Source organism: Sceloporus occidentalis, unplaced genomic scaffold, assembly GCF_023333645.1.
Source record: "Sceloporus occidentalis isolate IW3139 unplaced genomic scaffold, rSceOcc1.0.p SCAF_3, whole genome shotgun sequence".
Taxonomy (NCBI): Eukaryota; Metazoa; Chordata; class Lepidosauria; order Squamata; family Phrynosomatidae; genus Sceloporus; species Sceloporus occidentalis.
Genome location: NW_028316983.1, coordinates 81,863,475 through 81,881,246, shown reverse-complemented (window position 1 = coordinate 81,881,246; position 17,772 = coordinate 81,863,475). Strand labels below are relative to the sequence as shown.

Here is a 17,772-nt window from a genome sequence, read left to right as displayed (position 1 = left end):
ACATTCTGCAGCATAGGTGGCCCTGGAGATGATGCTGGCAATCTGAAGGAGGTTTATAAGAAAGATCTCTTTAAAAAGCTTTGCACAATATGAATGTTATTTTCTCCTCCTCCCTTTCTCTCATTATGGGGCCCAAGGTGACTCAAAGCATAGGTTAAAATGTTATGATAGTGTAAATAATGAAACTAATTAATGAAACGTGTTGTCACATACTTTGGGAGAATAACAATAGCAAGGAAAGCACTGTATGATATTGGGGAAGTAGACTCATATGATGCCTGTATGTCCTTCCTAAGCATCCTCCAGTCTTACTATACTCTGCTTTCTTTTTCTGGTACCACTCTGAATTGAGAGCCAACATGGTGGAGTCCACTGGAAGGTTCCCTTTGATACTCTCAGCTTTAGAGGAAGGCAATGAAAAATGCCAGTGTGGTGTAATGGTTAGAGTGTTGAAATTAAAGTGAGAAATGGCCTTTATTGAAACAAAACAGAATAGTTTTGAATATAACCAACTCGATATCGTTCCCTATGTTATGATTGCCACATTGCAATCCAGTACAAAGGCCAATTATTAAGCAGAACAAAGGGAAGTTTGACAACTAACGAGATAGAGAACTAAACCATATATATTTTATTGTACTATATGCTGTTTCGGCACGTTTGGAAGACACTCAGGCGGTGATGAAAACAACAATAACAACAACAACAACATCAAAACTTCTAGCACGTACTGTACTTCAGAGGGGGCATTAAATGAAAGAAAAGTTCCACTATATTATATGGAGAAAATAAGGTTCCCACAAATGACATTGTATGTCTTCTCAACATCTTGCAGTTTCATCTTGTTCTAAATGTCCTGATACGCTGCTCAGAAGCTGTTTAGCAACAGGACTACTTGGATAAAGACGAGTAAAGCGAGCAAGTGCAAAAGTAGGGAAGACATTCCGGTATATATCAAAATGGATTGTGCCTGCCTCGAACAATCCTGCGGCAATATCTTGCTGCAGAGAACCAAGAGAGAAATGAATAGAACAAATGACATACATATACAGTCGGGCCTTCTTATACGCTGATTTTTTTATACACTGATTCAAGCATCCACAGTTTGAAAATGTTCCAAAAAAAGTATAAATTTAAAATATCAAACCTTGATTATTCATTTTTTATAAGGGACACGATTTTGCTATGTCATATTTAATGGGACTTGAGCATACATGGATTTTGTTATACACGGGGGATCTTGGAACCAAACCTCAGTGTATAACAAGGGCCCACTGTACACACTTCCTGTCCTGATATATATTGATAAAATCCAATTAGAGAACCAAGACCCAAACTGCTGACTGTCTTCTGGTGAGTGCTTTTAACAGCAATAGATAGTTTCATAGCATGTTTCAGCTTCTATCAAAATTGGCCTTCTTCAGGAGCCACAGAATTAAATACACATAAAATTCCATTAAATATATTAACGTGAACAACACAAAATCAGCTATATTCTCTTCAAACATAAAATACATTGTTCAGCATGTCAAAGTGTACATACATACCTTCATACAAGAATTTCTGGAGTTGTGTAAGACACTCTCCAAAGAATTGGATCATTAAGCAAAGAGAACAGGAAACTATCATTTGTTTTTTATACCTGAACACAAGTAGTCAGGAGAGAAAAGGAGTCAATGATTTCTCTAAGACTCTGAGACTGATGCAATTGTACTGAATCTTTCGTCAGTTTGCTTCACATGTCTACCATATTGTCTTTATACTGTATTAGAAACCGTACATTTAAACCTTCATTTAAATGCTGTCGACATTTAAAGCCCTCCATGGACCGGCCCCTCCTTACTTATCAGACCTTCTTTCTCCTCACCTTCCCACCAGGGCCCTCCGTTCTGGTAGTCAAGGTCTGCTGTCTCAGCCCAGGATTTCCTCTGCCCCAACCCGGATTCGCCCCTTTTCACTTGCTGCCCCTCACTCCTGGAACCTTCTTCCTCCACAAGCAAGAGCCATCACTTCTTTAACCAGCTTCAAAACGGAGTTGAAAACCATCCTGTTCAGAGAAGCCTTCCCAGGCATTGCATAATTGTCGCTTACTATTTGATGTTCTTTTGGTGCCTGTTTATCGAACCATTTCCTGTATTGCTATGTACTATATATGTATTATCCTACTTGAGAGTATGTATTTTCCCTGGAAGAAGATTAACCATCCATTATGTAGCCAAGCCCTCCCTCCAGTCCATCTGCCTTGGTCCAGGCCTTGGAGGTAGAGAGGAACTGCTGGACCTCTTACCCTTTCCCTCCACCACTGCCTTCTCCTTCTGTGTCATGTCTTTTTAGATTGTAAGCCCAAGGGCAGGGAACCGTCTAATTCAGAGGTAGGCAGCCTTTTTGAGCCGGGGGCCGGGTTGCTGTCCCTCAGACAACTGGGGGGCCGAAGCCAAAAAATAAATAATTAAATAATTAAAAAAATAATAATATATAAATAAACCAGGACAAATGTAGGACAAAATTTTCAAATGGAAGACACTTTTTTAAAAAAAATGGAGGACACGCGAAAAAATTTGCTGATTTAAAAAAAAATGTTAATATAAATGCATGTTTCTGAGGCTTCTATAGACAATTGCCCCCCAAAGGCCCCGGCGGCAATCGGCGGCAGGACTGGGCTGGGGCCGGTCCCAAGGCCTTGCCGGGCCGCATCCGGCCCGCGGGCCGCAGGTTGCCTACCCCTGGTCTAATTAAAAAGATTGTATGTACAGCGCTGTGTAAATTTACAGCGCTTCATAAATAAAGGTTAATAACAATAACAATAACAATAACAATAATAATAATAATAATAATAATAATAAAGCTGTTGGCATGAATCAGGGGTGTCACAATGGGATATGTGGAATATGGACCACGCCAGGTGAGACTTCAGAGGGGGTGCACACCCGGTGGGGCAGTCACCTCATCCATCCCAGCAATCCCTTGGCTGCCCCTTTCCACCTTTGCCATCCATTGGCTATGGCCACTAGTAGGGGTGGGGTGCTGCTGCAATTCGCTAGCTCCTGTCTGACAACTCCTGGTTGGGTGGGAAAGAGACTGGTCTCCCTTTCCCACCTGCCCAGCACCCCAGCTAGACACAGAAAAAGGCGCCAGGTGACAGCACCACACCACCCCCACCATGGCAGAAGGGGTGGCTGGGGTGTGCCAGGCAGCCTGGGAGATTAACAGCAGGACTTATTGCACTGGTGTGACACCAACCCAAGTTATACCACTGGCACTAGTGATTTTAATCTTAACATTCATTCTAAGTATCTTTTTTTCTAAAGATAACAATTCTGGTTGTTAATTCACTCTAGAACCCAGGAACACATGTCTGGTATTGAATGTTATGTTTCTAAAAATATTTAAGTAATTTTTTGATTAGCTTTTGGATAATTTCTTATACAACTCTAGACATTTCTATTTGAAGGTATGTATTTGCGCTTTGACATGTTGAACAATATATTTTATACATTTGTAGAGAGTATAACTGATTTCTTATCAGGTACAGGTTAATATATTTATTGGAACATTATTTGTATTTTATAGAGTAGCACCTAAAGGAGACTTTTGGAATTTATTAAATGATAAGAAAATAAAGGCTTGACCATCTATATCAGCCCGTGAAGTCTGTCTTCTATTTTGCTTTTGTTGGAATACATACTTATCAGTTCCCTCCTTTACAGACCTATATAAAACAGTTCTTTTTCTGTATCCTTTTGTGGCAGGAAACATCTAGCACAATTTGCACAATTTCTGCTATGTGGGGAACAAGTATCTCTGACTGACATTGGCAAAGAACTATGGGAGTGTTATTTCCATGAGGTTGTTCACCAGAAGCAAATTTCGAGATAGAAATATATTAACAAGGGTGTGGATGAGGAAGGGGTTTGTAGAAGCATTTAGATTTTGGCCTATCTTGCAGCTGTTTTAAAGACCTAAGATCACTGTCAGAAGAATGAAGAAGAAAGAGGCATCTAATGTTTTGCTGGAAGGTAATTACTACATAGACTTACCTAGAAGTAACTTTCACTGAGATCACTAGGGTTTGCTTGCTTCTCTATGCATAGGCCTGCACTAGGAACCTCCCGTGTTTGCAAATCAGCCAGCTGAGCATGACTGGGAGCCAAGATGCAGCCAGGATGCAGTTGCCCGGTGGCATCAGCAGCATTTTTAATGCGACAATTTCCATAAGCGACTGTATCCTGGCAGTTGCCTTTTTTGCCATGTGATAACAGGCTGTATTTAAATACCTCACCAGTTCCTCCAGATCTTCTGAAAATATCTAGAGGCCTCAGTTCTGATGTGGGGTGCTTGTTTGAAACACATCCCACTCTGCCACCTGCCACATCCGCTGCTGCTGCCAGTCACTTGCTCTGAGGTCAGAATGAGACATCCAGACATGTAATCAAGGCTGAGTGTCTCATTCTGACCTCAGGGTAAAGTGATCCATGGCAGTGGTGACCACACAAGGTGGCTCAGTAGAATATGCATGTGATCAGCCACTCAGCATTGGAACAGAGGGCCTTTGCAATGGAAAAGAGTCAGGGTAGCTCCAGGACCAGGATACTCCAGGCTGCTCTACACCAGTGCAGACAGGACCCACTTTTCTTATTACTTTGATACTGGGAATTTTAGTCCCACTGAAAACAGCATAAAGAAACACATGCAATGCTTCTGAGTACAGTGGGCCCTCGTTATCCACTGGGATTTGGTTTCAGAACCCCCTGTGGATACCAAAATCTGTGGATGCTCAAGCCCCATTAAATATAATGTCATAGTAAAATGGTATCCCTTTTATAAAAAGGCAAGATGTTTCCCCATAGGGATCTGTATATTTTTAAAGTATTTTCAAGCCTTGAAGGCTTGAATCTGTGGATAAAAAAATCCGTGGATAAGGAGGGCTGACTGTATGTGCAAAGGGTAAAGAATTCTTTACTTTTAGTTAGGGAGATGAAGCGAAGGACAGTGCTATGCCAAAAGGAAAGAGATGAGTCAAGAATCATCAAAGTGGAATTGTGTGCGTGCGTTTGCATGAGTGAAATAGTTGCCACTATAGCAAATGGAAATAATAATCCTGCTTGCTCTTTAAAAATGTATCTGTATCAGGAGGGTGCAATAGGAAAAGGCACTAGGTTGATCAAACACACTTGTAATATACCTGAGGCCAGTCCCCTATGGAAGTCTGTTTGTCAATCACAACTCTTATCCCATTTTCTAGAACTCGAACATCAGGAAATCTACAAAGGAAACGGAATATTGGTCATTAGTTCTAACTGTGTGTGTGCGTGTGTGTCATGGCAGTACACTGGTGCTGGCAAAATTCATTTTTCCATTTGAAGGTTGTGGGTCTGTTGCAGCTAGTTTAACTGGCATGGGGGGAGGTTGCAAGTGGCATCTTTTCCTCTGAGATCATACCTAGACAAGAGACACGAGCACTGGCATAAAGCAGAATGAAACCACTACACAGAATGCTAAAATCATAGAAGTTAGGAGATAACCCAGGGGGTCATCTAGACTAACCCACTGCTATAACATCCCTGCAAGAGTCCACTGTTTGAGTGTTGGATTATGGCTCTGGGAGACCAGGGTTTGAATTCCTGTCCGGCTATAATCCAATGGTTGCCTTAAAATCTGGGTATCCCTAGAGTCCAGCATGTTAGCATGGTAGCGCAGTGTGTGTATGATCACACTTAAGCTTGGGACCAGGATGGCCACCTTAGAAACGACGTGAAGCTATCTGCATTCGAGAGAAACTTCTCTCATTCTCCAGAAGCTGATAAAGGAGACAAGAGGCAGATGGCTCATAATGAGGCTCTTTACTCTTCGTTGCTCTATATACAAGCTCATCCTCTCCAACAAAGCTACTCGCATAACACCACAACACCATCAACCCACACTGTACAATGAGGCTCCACCCTTATATACACTTGTGCCATGCAACCATTTAGTCCAGTCTCTTCCTAGTGTGTCATCTAAAACCCAGTCCCCCAGACAGGGTGACTCAGTGCTTTTGCAGCACTTTTGCAGCAGTTTGCAGCTCGTGATGACATCACTGTGACAGCACATCCTGTGACTCAGCACAGCACAAATGCTTAGTCATCATGGCTGCAGGTGACCTATAGTTACCTTGTCGCCTCTCACCTATATCTGAACAATTTCCAACACAGCACTCCCCAAAGTGTTGGCTTTCTCCAGCTGTTCCCAAAGGGAAAAGTTTCTGGGACAAAGTCCAAGTCAGTTGTAGGGGGGGGGGGGGGAGCTGCTCCCGCCCCCCCCAAACTCTCTGTGTCTGTGAACCATAAAAGAATAAAACTCTCATAACATAACGTCATAATATCCTACTTATCATTATTCAGATTTTTTTTTTAAAAAAATCACCCCACTTGGGCAAGATGAACCAATGGAAATATTGAGAACAGTATATAAAATACCCTACCTCCTTCAGTTTTGAGAACAATAAAGCCAACATTTTACATCACTAGCTCAGGCTTACAGGCCAAAACCTCAGTAAGAATGTTGATTCTTTCCGCTGCAAAGACCACTTTGGCAAAAACAGACAAAAGCTTTTCTTGAGATTAGAACATTGTTAACTGTCTGCACATACTGTACCTGACAGCCATCAGCCCTAACAGAGCCCAAGCAGTATGGTGGATCTGAGATTCACTGTGCTGAATGTATTTGTGAAGGCTGTAGGATTCTATTTCCTCTCCCCAACCACCATCTGCCATTTGCTTGGAAACCAAGAACTCACAAGCTTTCATCACCTCCCTGCATGCCAACCTGGAAAAGATAAGCAAGGAGTTTATCACATGTGAAATTTGAACTGCAATCCAAAGCAAATCCGAAGGGAAGGGGAAGCAGAGTTTATTCAAATCCAAGGCAATTCACGTGGTTAATTATCTCACGTGAAGAGCAGAATTGTGGTCATTCCTGAGGCAAAGCGAACCAAGTGCAAAATAAATTATCACAACAGTACATACCGTGCGGAGTCACCAATTTGAATTGGCATCCTTGCGCATGCTCAGTGGGGCTTTGAACGCATCATGAACCTTTGCACTTCCAGGATGAAGAAGGGGGGCACTTCCTAATTCCAGTTTCACATGAATGCTAGCCTCACGTGAATGATTGCTTCATGTTTCTTCTTCCCTTCTATTTTATTCTATTTTTTACTCTATTTACTCTATTTCAACAATTTAGCAATGCCCGCAACTCCCGCCATGTGTCGTCTCGAGTATACATACAGCCACATCCCAATGTGTCCTCCCTGTCTTTGATGCTATCCCTTCATGCAACATCCAAACGTGTCCTCAGTCTAGCTATCCCTTCATGCAACATCTGAATGTGTCCTCAGTCTATCCATCCCTTCATGCTACACCCAAATCTGTCAACCACATCCAAACTTGCCCTCAGTCTATCCATCTCTTCATGCAACATTCAAATCTGTCAGCCACATCCAAACGTGTCCTCAATCTATCCATCCCTTCATGCAACATCCAAATCTGTCAGCCACATCCAAACGTGTCCTCCGTCTATCCATCCTTTCATGCAACATCCAAATGTGTCCTCAGTCTATCCATCCCTTCATGCAACATCCGAATGTGCCCTCAATCTATCCATCCCTTCATGCAACATCCAAATCTGTCAGCCACATCCAAACGTGTCCTCAGTCTATCCATCCCTTCATGCAACATTCAAATCTGTCAGCCACATCCAAACGTGTCTTCCGTCTATCCATCCTTTCATGCAACATCCAAATGTGTCCTCAGTCTATCCATCCCTTCATGCAACATCCGAATGTGCTCTCAATCTATCCATCCCTTCATGCAACATCCAAATCTGTCAGCCACATCCAAACGTGTCCTCCATTCTTGAAGGAGTACTGGAAGCAAATGGAGCAAAATTGCAGCTCTGCATCATGGGAAATTTGCCACCTTGGAGGTTTGGGGGGGGGGGGGGTTTGTACCAGGACCAAAGCAAAGTTGCATTCTACACCAGACAAATTCAGATTAAAATTGAAGTGAGCTTGGAAACATTTTTTGTGAATTCGCATGTTACTGAATTCACCTACATCAGGAATCACTTTGAATTGGCTTCCGATCTGGCTCAGAACTACTCCCCATAGAAAGCAATCACATGTGATAATCTATCATGTTTTAACATGAATTCGCATGGCTGGACCAGAAGTGACTTCAGATTGGAGCTGCAAAACCCGTCATGTGATATTGTCCCAAGTGAGTAAAGATATGGGGGGAGGGGGGAGAGAGACAGATGAAAATAAGATAGCAACTGAATGTCTACTTGTTCCATCATTTTTATGTATGCTGAGAATTTCTGTGCAATCACAGAATATAGTGACTTATGCTGAAACTGGCACTTAAATCATTCAAGCAATGTGTAAGCTTTTAACTTTTATGTTCTTGCTGTCATGTTTGTGAGGAAAGTCACAGAAACCTGGTAAATATCTACAACTAAAGCTCCAGCATGGCAAAATCCAAGAAAGGAAGAGCATACCCTCCAAATGTACTGATTTGACAGGAACAATCCCAATATTATTTTTTAAATTATTTAAAATTGAAAATTCTAGAACTTTTTAAAAACCTGAGGCTTCTCCTCTCCTCCCTCCCTTGTCTCACTCACACATCTCTTCCACTGAGCTCTAGAATTTCAAAGGGATGCAGGCGAGCGCCACAGCTCATTTCTGCCAAAAGGCAGATGTTTGGAGAGAAGTAGTGCCATCTGACATGGTCCGCACCCCCAGACACCCCTGGTAATGTCCTAGTACCCTGCAAGTATCTGGGGGCTGTCCCTATCCACAACGTCACATCCATTTTTTAAAAAAAAACCAAATACTCATACAAATCTCCCTTAAACCCTCTTTGGGGCACGGTAGACAAGTTTACTGGGGAGATAATCAGATGGGAGCAAACTCATGTCCTTAAAGCATGCTAATCACGCCATTGGGGGTAAGATTTTCACACCCCACATGCTTATCCCATCCTTCTGCCATTTGGAAAGAGTAATGGAGGGGATAAGTGCATGGGGGGGGGGTCCAAGGTCTCCCGGGGGGGTTAATGTTCTCCCTAGCCTTTCACAGTTGCCCATCCCCTGTTATATCTCCTTGGCTAATCTCAGTTCCCAGTGGAATACACCAGACTGTTGCCAGATATCAACTATGCAAAGAAATTTTAGACTGAAGAGTTACAAAGTTGGAAGGAATCATGGATTTCTTTATAAAAGTCATCCCAACTAACCCTGAACCCTTAACAATATTCTAATATGCAGAGGACGGTTTTAGCTCTCAAGAAGTTACTATTCTCTGACTTACTACCAAACGCATTTCAGCCTCTGACATTCCATGATGCAAAATGGGGGGGGGGGGAGTGCACAGCTATAGATCAGTGATTCCCCCACACAAACCTCTCCCCACCCCATCACTCTCATTGGTTTCAGTTAGGTTTACATTGGGTAACATGGGCTGAGGCTCATTTTCTTAATACTAGGACTGTTCAAATTGCAACAGATTCCTATCTGTTTGAGGAGTTTTAGGGGACTTTCTGAACCAGTCTCTCCAGTTCACCATCCCTAAACAAAACTCAGGGGTCACCAGAATTATTATGAGGCTCAGAAGTTGTTCTTGTTACTCACCCATCACGGTAAATATGTCCCATACATGCAAATGCTTCTAGCCCAAACCAGGTGGCATATGTGAAACACAAGCCCCATACCCTGTCAAGAAGGCAAAATCCATTAGCCCTTGAGTGCATTAAAATGTATGACAATTTATGCTTTTTGAAAGGCCCTTTTGACCTTGGTTTGTTAACTTTTGCTTGGTTTTTAAAGGGATATGGGAGTGCCACTTTTACTTACAAAAAGATCCTCTCTTGCAAAGCATTTAATGTATTTCTGTTAAATTCTATTAAGAACTACTAATATACTATATTCTGACTTTTTACAGAATTGGCGTGCTGAAGTTCTGAGCAGTGGTTCAAATATTATTAAGGTTTTTATGCTCCAAACGTTAATCTTGAAATGAAATCCCAATTATGATCAGCTAGTGTTAAAATCCTACTTATCTTATATGCAAGAAAGCATATTCAAACATATTGGTAAGACTGCTAACATTGTAGCCATAAATTTCCTTTTCAAGACCTATGGAAATCTAGGGCTTGTCTACATGGTAGAAAAGTCTAGAAATATCTCAGTGTTTTCCAGAAACCCTGGAGTGACCTTGGGTTCTTTTGGTGTGTGGACAGCTCGATTAGGTCCAATTTGGGCAATCCACACACCAAGAGCTACACATTCCACTTCCCTGTGCCGGTATGCTGTAACTTTTGCTGAAGACCCCCTGTGCCTATTTGAGACTATCTCATATTGACACTCCACAAAGGTAAAGTATAGTTGAAAGCTAAAACTGATTCCCCATGATTAGATATGATGTTGTGCAATCTCACAAATTTTGCTTGCTTACAACTTAATCCTCCATTCTGTTAGCATATTAAAAATTTAAGATTGTACATACATAGCTAGTATAAAATTATTAAATATAATTATCACCTTTACAACTTATGGCTATCTCTGCTATGTATTTCTTCCAAACTTTTTAGTTTGTTTTTTGTTTTTTGCTACTAAAGCATACAAAGCTACTCACCAGGTCACATAATTTGTCCAAATTAGCTATGAGGATTATAAAAACACTTCTTGTGAACTATGACAAGGACTAGTTTCAGTTATGGGTGTCACAAATCATTTCCTTGGTTCACTATATAGTGGGCAAAACAATATGTAGTGGACAAGGCCCTCTAATTCCGGCCATCCATATAGGCATGTATGCGCCTTTATTGGGATGCCCCTATGCCTCCCAACTCTATAGGCTGTGTCCATCATATTCAGTCTTAGTTGTGTGCAGGCTTTCTGCAATTGTACAAATATTAAGTTGTTAAAGTAGTCTGCATGTTCAAAAACCTCCTTTAGTTTATGATATAATGATGCACATGGGGGGAAATGGTCAGTATTTAAATCTCTTTGTGTGACTACTTCCCTTCTTGTATTCTTAATTATCTTTTTCTGTGCATCTGGTTGAAACCCTTTAAGCTCATCTGATATAAGTCTATATTTGATGTTCAGTTCAGAAGCATGATGTACCCGGTTTCAAAAAGTATGCCATTGGATAGTTCTATCAAACATTTTTTGGGTTGCCTAATTTTATCCATCCCCTGTACCTTAAGCCAATAACATATTATTATTTTGTCTACTTGGCTCTCTATGCTCAGCAGTCCAAGTTTCTCAGTCTTTAACAACTCTGGGCTTGCATCAATAGTTGTCTCTTCTCCTTATTTATCGTTCTCATGCACTCTTCTACCAAGGCCCAAACAGGAACCAAATGGATAATGCCCTAGGCTACTGGTTTGGCTTCTACTTGATGTTATATAGCCTGCTCAGCAAACCTCTTTGCAGGCTGCTAGGGCTCGGTCAGGACAAGATGGTAATCCCAATCTTCCTCTGACCTGAACCTGTCAGTTCAGCTCCTGGCAGTCTCTCTCAGCCAGGCTTTGGGTTTCTAAAAGTCTGCTTCATTCATCTTCATTTATCAATTCTTCTTTTGAAGGAGACTTTTATAAATTGAGGAATTGTTCCCTTGGATTCCACTAATTCTTTTATTACTTTTCTTCCTTTCAGTACAATATTCAAGGTATTTGTGTTCTTTAAAAATTTGGTAATTATTCTCAAAGATTGAGCAATGGGCTACACAATTATTGCTGTATCTCTAGTCCAAGGACAAACTAATATTGTTCCATCCCCATCAAAGGGTGGAATGTAAGTCTTTTCTCACCCATCAAATAATCATCCAAGGATGCCCAGAATGTATCTTAAACAGAAAAAAAATAAAAAATAAAAAATATTTTTAAAAAATTACTTGTAAGCTGAGCCAGTGGTATTAGAAGCAAAAGAAGCAGGAGCCGGTTGAAATTTAGTGAAAGAAAAGGTTTTTGTCTATTTTCTTTATCACTTTTCAGAGCTACATCAAACACTCCCTAACAAGCCAATGCCATTTTGACTCCACTATACACTGATACAGTTGGTGGTGACCCTCAAGTTCCCCATCACCACCTTTTTGTGTAACAATACACCCATACTTTTTCTTGGCCTTTCAGACTCAAATTTAGATGGGGAAAATCTGAAACTAGCAAAGACACCTGCCTTTTCCTGTTCTTGTATTGCTTTATGAAGGACCTGAGCCTTACTGTATTGCTAAAGGAAACCTCTTGTAAATTGACCAAACAGGAGAGACACTTCTTAAGTCATGAGCCATAGCTTCTAGTTTCCCAACTGTGTGAAGCATAAAATCAGAATGAGATAGACCTTAAACTAGCAGGGAGTTTTATAACTGAACAATGTGTTTCTCTCTAATGTGAAGTCAAAGGCTTTCATGGCCAGCATCCATAGTTTTTTGTGGGTTTTTCGGTCTATGTGGCCATGTTCTAGAAGAGTTTATTCCTGATGTTTCCCAGCATCTGTGGCTGGCATCTTCAGAGAATGCTTGCCTGGAAAGGAATTGGGTATGTATAGACTCTGTGACCTGGGAAGGCAGGAGTGATTTGCATGTGGGTTGTTCTGTTGCTAATGGAAGGCCTCAGGGTGGGTGGGTATGCAAAAGAGGATTAGTGTCTACTTGATTAGTGCTCATTGTCTGCTGGGAAACCCCTGACCCTGGGAGATTTCTCATTTGCATTTGTTGAGTCTTCATCTTGCTATTTTTCAGGACTGGTAGCCAGACCTTGTTTACTTTAAGGTTTTCCTCTTTCCTGCTGAAATTGTCCAGGTGTTTGTGGATTTCAATGGCTTCCCTGAGCATCCTGACATGCACTAAAACAACTATGCCACACTGGCTTTCTAAGGCTATCCCTAAGGACTAAGAAATTAGCAAGTAATTAACTAATCTCAGAATGAGATACATTTTGCTTTTACACTGTTAAGAAGATTATACATTCTGCCTATGATAATGAGTAGAGAGACAGCTCTTTCGAATCTGACTTTGAATATTCTATGGATTCAAGCACAGTTTGGTACTACAGTGAGTAGGGGAACAGTCAAATCGGAATATGAAATATTTATACGCAACTTACCCATACCATGAGCCATCTGCTCTCTGTGTATTGCAACAGAACTGCAAACCTTTATTAAGAGTGTCCCTGGAGGGGGGAAAACCCAAAAGAATTGTTTTTACATTTCAACAGAAATTCACTCTGGGGAAGGCTACAATCAAGGCGAGTCCTTCAAGCTAGTCTAACTGAGGCTCCATTTTAACCAAAACATGTACCTTTTCACTACTCATTTGTATGGTGTTAGTGTTGCTGTTGTGAGTTCAAATCAAGCCACATTCTGCTGCTATGAGCAACCACAGATCAAACTGCATCCCATTTTTAAGCATCTGAACCCTAGTTAACACAAAGATTCTTCATCTTTCCCTAAACCTACATAAATTATAAATAAATAATAATAAATAAATAAAATTTTTATTTATATACCGCCCTTCCATCAGATCAGGGCGGTTTAAATGGTTAAAATACAATAATGAACAATTAAAAACATAGCACAATTACAAAAAAATAAAGACAAAAGGCCCAGGATTAGCCAGTCTCGTTGCCAGTGCGGCGGAGGAGGGCCTATAGGACCTTATTCAGGGAATGCGATCCGGAACAGAAAGGTCTTTAGGTCCCGTCTGAATTGGGCCAGGGAGGTAGCTGAGCGGAGCTCTATGGGCAGCGTGTTCCAAAGGGCCGGGGCGGCGATGGAAAAGGTCCTCCTGGTAGTGGAGACCAATCTCGCCCCGGGAACCCTAAGTAATTGCTGCCCAGATGTTCTGAGGGTGCGGGGCGGAGTGTATGGGGAGAGGCGGTCCTTCAGGTATCCTGGGCCCAAGCCATTTAGGGCTTTATAGGTCATTACCAACACCTTATATTGCGCCCGGAAGCAGATGGGCAGCCAATGGAGATCTTTTAATACCGGTGTTATGTGGCTGGCCCTGGACGTGCCAGTGACCAGCCTGGCTGCCATATTCTGCACCATTTGAAGCTTCCGGGTTTGGTATAAGGGTTGCCCCATGTAGAGTACATTGCAGAAATCCAGTCTCGAGGTTACCAGGGCGTGTACCACAGTTTCAAGGTCCCTCTGGGCCAGGTATGGGCGCAGCTGGCGAATAAGCCGAAGCTGATGACAGGTGCTCTTGACAGGTGCTCTTATTACTGTATTATTATTATATAATAATAATAATAATAATAATAATATATTATTACTGTATAAGATGCTTTGCCATAATTGTCCACTATTACCAGGGACAAAATGTGGAACAAATTCGAGACCAAACTGTAGGGCAACTGCAGGACAAAAGTCAGCCAGAAATGTAGGACATTTAATAAAACGGAGGACCTTAAATGTCCTACATTTTGGGCTGAGTTTTGTCCTGCAGTTGTCCTACAGTTTGGTCTCAAATTTGTCCTACATTTTGTCCCTGGTAATAGTGCACCAAACTGATATACTATAAAAAATATCACTTAGAAGATACCATCTGTGCTGAGTTTTCAGGTCTGAATTTTCACCAAAGCACCATTTTTTAACACTAAAATCACATGTATATAAGAAATATCTCTGTCCTGCATGTAGAGTCGATCCTCTAGGCCAGGGGTAGGCAATCTTTTTGAGCCGGGGGCCGGGTTGCTGTCCCTCAGACAACTGGGGGGCCGAAGCCAATAAATAAATAAATAAATAAATAAACCGGGACAAATGTAGGACAACATTTTCAAATGGTGGACACTTTTTTAAAAAAAGTGGAGAACACGCAAAAAAATTTGCTGATTTTTTTAAAAATGTTAATATAAATGCATGTTTCTGAGGCGTCTATAGACAATTGCCCCCCTTGCCCCTGCGTGCGAGAGGCCAAAGGCCCCGGCGGCAATTGGCGGCAGGACCAGGCTGGGGCCGGTCCCAAGGCCTCGCCGGGCCGCATCCGGCCCGCGGGCCGCAGGTTGCCTACCTCTGTTCTAGGCCTATTAATGCTACAGGCAGGTTTCAACCACTTCCAAGAGATGCTTCTTCAATTCTAACAGGGAGGGGGGGACTTTTAAAAGGAGGAGATTTTACAATATTCTATAGACTTCCACAGGGTCCTCTCTAGCAGGCTGACCTGAGAGCCAATCTGGTTTAGTGAATGCTGCTGCCTTTGTACAGGAGAGGCCTTTATTTGTAAACTTGTTCAGTCATAGCACTCACCGATTGCCTCCGGGAGCACTCTCAAGAGTGTTGTGATGGGATAAAATGGAAAAAATCCTGCCTATATTAAGCCCTCCTTGGACGTAGACTAGGAACTCCATGTGGTTAATAAAGCAATCAACTTGCTTAACCTCTAGTCTTTCCCATATTGGTTTTAGTGAAAAATTTAGGTTTTTCTTCTACTATATGTGTTTAGGAGTATCCAGATCCTAAACAGAAGTCCAATGACACACAAGAAGTCCCAAGATATTGAAACAGAATCAGGCCATGTCTACAGGGACCAAATGAAGTGGTGGGGGGGCATCCTCACATTGACTTGTCTTCACAATGCAGGGTCAAATCCTCAATTCGAATGTGGACTACTATCTTCATGATATAAGGCCAGTTCTGCTCTATTCTTCTCTTAAACTGGGTGTTGTTTTTTTTACAATGTACCTTTTGCTCTGGATTTTTCAAGAAAATTCAGAGCATTCTGTAGCAATGCAAATTGTGCATAGTGACACTGGGTGGCTGTCTACACACATGTCCCCAATGTGTTACCTGTGCCACCATTGCTGGTGTGAGTCACTCCCTTTGATGTTCTCAACAAGACACCTGGCTATGTGCTCAACTTTGAGCACCTTACTTCTGACAACAAAGGGAATAACTGATGGTAGCGGCGGCAGCACTGGGCGACACAGCAGGGGACATGTGTGTAGACTCCAACCAAGTGTTGATACTGAGTATGGGGGTAATGGGGGAATCTAGGGCAGCTATGGGGGGAGAATACTCTGGAGCAGCCCAGAATATTCTGCCTGGTGTAGATGCACCCTCAGTTCTAGGAAAATGTATTCAGGACAGCAACTTTTAATAATTAGTTTTTGTCATTGTACTTTATATAGGTTGAATGACTAATTACCACACCCCTGGGATGTGTTATCATTTATCCTGATCAGGGATTTTGCCTTTTTCCCTGAGTCCTAACTGTTAAAAAAAATCCACATTCAGATGTAGATCTTATTTAATCTGACATGGGTTGGAATTTGCACTCAATCTATGCAAGTGGAAGAATCATTCTCTGAACATAAAGGGTAAAACTAATAGACATTCATCAAGTTGAAATAATCAGATTTAGAAAGTGCCTATAGCATTTAAATTCGACTGATATTTGAAGCAATATCTTTCTTGGCTTCTGAAGAGCTTCCTTATGAATTTACCTGATTTCATCTGCCCGGTGATCTGGGAATCTCTTCTGGAAATGTCTGAGTCCATTCATTACTGATGATGTACATTCCACAACAGTATGATCTACCAAACAGCCAGCTTCAAAACATAAGTTGAAGAATTTTATTCAAAATATAGGCATCCTGCCTCCCAACCATTCAATCCAAGTTACAAAAATCATAACACTTTACACCAACCTCTAATTAACCTCTAATAAATTCCTGTTTTAGACCTCTCACTACCCTAAACAGCTCAGCTGGATGGGAATTCACAGAAACATGTGCAGAAAAGAAAGCTTTCTTTGGTACACATATTGCCACTTTATAGGAACAAAGATGTTCTCTATATTGTGTCTTGTCATATAGAAGTCGGGTTTTCTGCCATCTGCACACTAGTCATTATCCTGCTCATTTCAGTTTCCTGAGGGTCTCTGTATACCAAGGAACTTGTTTCTGAACAGGTAGGATGCCCTTCCTGGGGCTAAAATCATGGTATGGTGTGTGTGTGTGTGGGGTGGGATAACCAGTAAATGCCACAAAATGGCCAGTCATCTCTCTGAGATTTTGAGAGGCACTATTGGCCATTTTGAAGACAAAATTTGCTCCTCACCCCAGAGGAATGGGGAGGCTTCAGTTTTGATCTGCACTGTGAACCTTCAGCAATAGACTATGCCTTTTCAGAAACCAGTCAGAAGAGAACCAGAAATTCACCCAAGATATCTAACCAGCTGTTCTATTAACGAGATTCTGTTCTTACCATAAAGTTCTAGAGGATTCATCATCTCCAGAAGGGCACTTCCACGCATGGTTTCAAAGGAGGAAAAACCACCATCACCATTTCTCATGCTAAGTAGCTACAAAAAAGTATAAATGGAATGGTGTGGAGAGAAACAGGGACTGTGAGAATTGACACAATAATAATAATAATAATAACCCACAATTGGGTTATGCCAGTACAGGCATAACCCAACAGCCAGACATAAGCCACATGAGTGGGGACATCATGCCCTTTAGCCTGGTCCAACCATCTTGTGGCCCAGTGGCATCACTAGGGGGTGCGGGCTTTCAGACTGCACCAGGTTCCATACTAAGGGAGTGACACAACTGCTTCTCAGACATTTGCAGTTTAGCAGAAATGGGCTGTGGCATTTGCCTGTATAAAATGCTAAAGAGATGGTGTGAGTGGGGCATGGCTCAGTGGGAGAAGAAAGAAGAGGCCCAGGGTTATTTTTAAAAAATTAAAATTTCATCATATTTTACCATATTTTTACTTTAACCA

At 41.7% G+C, this 17,772-nt stretch overlaps 1 protein-coding gene across 1 annotated transcript in view; it reads right to left on the bottom strand.

The window, feature by feature from the left end:
• Window positions 1-635: 635 nt before the first annotated feature.
• The window catches only part of LOC149316330 (lanosterol synthase-like), a 54,253-nt gene continuing 37,116 nt past the window's right edge, over window positions 636-17,772 (bottom strand). The window contains exons 14-20 of the mRNA XM_089518302.1: window positions 17,251-17,347; window positions 16,488-16,593; window positions 13,149-13,214; window positions 9,670-9,750; window positions 6,634-6,804; window positions 5,183-5,261; window positions 636-1,001 (exon numbers count right to left, since the gene is read on the bottom strand). Of these exons, the coding sequence (XP_089374428.1) occupies window positions 822-1,001; window positions 5,183-5,261; window positions 6,634-6,804; window positions 9,670-9,750; window positions 13,149-13,214; window positions 16,488-16,593; window positions 17,251-17,347 (780 nt within the window). The 3' untranslated portion in view covers window positions 636-821. The remainder of the gene's footprint in view (window positions 1,002-5,182; window positions 5,262-6,633; window positions 6,805-9,669; window positions 9,751-13,148; window positions 13,215-16,487; window positions 16,594-17,250; window positions 17,348-17,772) is intronic.